This window comes from Cervus elaphus, chromosome 7 (assembly GCF_910594005.1).
Source record: "Cervus elaphus chromosome 7, mCerEla1.1, whole genome shotgun sequence".
NCBI classification, from domain to species: Eukaryota; Metazoa; Chordata; class Mammalia; order Artiodactyla; family Cervidae; genus Cervus; species Cervus elaphus.
Window position 1 is genome coordinate 30192531 of NC_057821.1, and position 2080 is coordinate 30194610.

General features: G+C 41.0%; 1 protein-coding gene across 1 annotated transcript; it reads left to right on the forward strand.

The window, feature by feature from the left end:
• The first annotated feature begins 1141 nt into the window (after positions 1-1141).
• Positions 1142-2080, forward strand: LOC122697425 (olfactory receptor 2B11-like). Its single transcript, XM_043908248.1, has one exon. The coding sequence runs from the start codon at positions 1142-1144 to the stop codon at positions 2078-2080; it is 939 nt and encodes a 312-aa protein (XP_043764183.1).

A 2080-nucleotide genomic window follows, 5' to 3' on the forward strand; every position in this document is an offset into this window, starting at 1 on the left:
GGTGTGTTTGCCCAGCAGTGGGATTGCTGGGTCATATGGCAGTTCTATTTCCAGTTTTTTAAGAAATCTCTACACTGTATTCCATAGCGAATTGCCCAATTTAAATGAAGTAGTTGTGCAAGAAAATTTACATTCCAAAACAAAATTCTGAGTACAGGAAAACATGTCACAGCTAAATCCTCTCCATTTATATTTCAGGACACTGGCACAAAAATGTTTAAATTTCTTTTTCAATTATAAATTAGTATGATGGATTTGAATAAAACCTGCCTTGTCAGTTCCTGTGAGGATGATGTAACTCTTCAACTATAATAATATACTTGTATCTGAACAAGGCTACCTTGATGATGCTTAAGTGCAGGGTTTTCTCCACCTCCTTCTTGTGCTATAGCTATAGCTATAGCTAACAGCTTTAGTCTTAATATTTCAGTAATACCTTGCAGCAGTGATTCTGAAAAGGAACTATCTGATTCCTAGGTCCCATGCCACATCTACTCTACTAGACATTTGAATATAGGAACCAATAAACTTCATTTTAACTGCATCTTCAGCTGACAAGTATGCAAACATAGTATGAAAAGCATTCCTTTGGAAAATCTGAAGCACAGTCATTTCTACTTGACATTTAACCCTCACCATAGCCCAAGGATATAGTTACTGTATCTTTATTATACACACAAGAAAATTCAATTTCAAAAAGGTTAGATTACTTAAGGTTTACTAAAGGTTACCTTTATTTTGTAGACTGTTGAAAAGAAATTAAGTCACCTAATGTCACATTCATTTCATAAGTCCTCTCCTCCAGTTCAGATGGTAAAGCATCTGCCTACAATGTGGGAGACCTGAGTTCAATCCCTGGGTTGGGAAGATCCCCTGGAGAAGGAAATGGCAACCCACTCCAGTACTCTTGCCCGGAAAATCCCATGGATGGAGGATCCTGGTAGGCTACAGTTCATGGGGTCGCAAAGAGTCACACACAACTGAGCAACTTCACTTTGACTTTTTTCCAGTTAGTTACTGTGCTCAACTTCCTATGACTGGATGCTTAATTGTGCGAGATACAAAACTGTGTTTAATCATTTCTCAAAATTTTTCTACCTTTTTGCTACTTCCCTGCTATAGGTGAAACAAATTGAAGATAATGGAACTAATTAACAAAAGCCATCCCAACGAGTTTATTCTACTAGGCTTTACTGACCGTCCTTGGCTTGAGCTTCCTGTATTCATTATTCTGCTTATAACATACCCCATGGCCATGATGGGAAACATAGCCATCATTCTGGTGTCCAAATTAGAACCCCGTCTGCACAGCCCCATGTATTTCTTCCTCACCAACCTCTCCTTTTTGGACATGTGCTACACCACAAGCATTGTCCCTCAGATGCTCTTTAACCTGGGAACGTCTAAGAAGACTATCAGCTATATGGGGTGTGCAGTTCAGCTTTATTTCTTCCACATAATGGGGGGCACAGAATGTCTGCTTTTGGCTGTTATGTCTTTTGATCGCTACTTGGCCATCTGCAAGCCTCTACACTACACCCTCATCATGAATCAGCACGTCTGTATCTTATTAGCGGCCACCGTGTGGCTGAGTGGAATGACCTATGCTGTCTCAGAGGCCACCATCACATTACAGTTACCACTGTGTGGCCGCAATACCCTGGACCACTTGCTGTGTGAGATGCCTGTTCTGATAAAGACTGCCTGTGGAGAAAAGGGTGCTAATGAGCTCACACTCTCTGTGGTATGCATTTTTTTCCTAGCTGTGCCACTATGCTTAATTCTTATTTCCTATGCTTGTATTGGACATGCTGTATTTAAGATTAAATCTTCAGAGGGAAGGAAAAAAGCCTTTGGGACATGTTCCTCCCATCTCATAGTAGTTTTCTTATTTTATGGCCCAGCCATTAGCATGTACCTTCAGCCCCCCTCCTCCATCTCAAGGGACCAGCCCAAGTTCATGGCTCTCTTCTATGGAGTGGTGACTCCTACACTCAATCCTTTCATCTACACTCTGAGGAATAAGGATGTAAAGGGGGCACTGGGCAATCTGATGAGGAGCATTTTCACTTTCAAGTGA

Excerpts from the sequence above, each read along its gene's own strand:
- LOC122697425 (XM_043908248.1), top strand. The coding sequence starts at position 1,142 with ATGGAACTAATTAACAAAAGCCATCCCAACGAGTTTATTCTACTAGGC.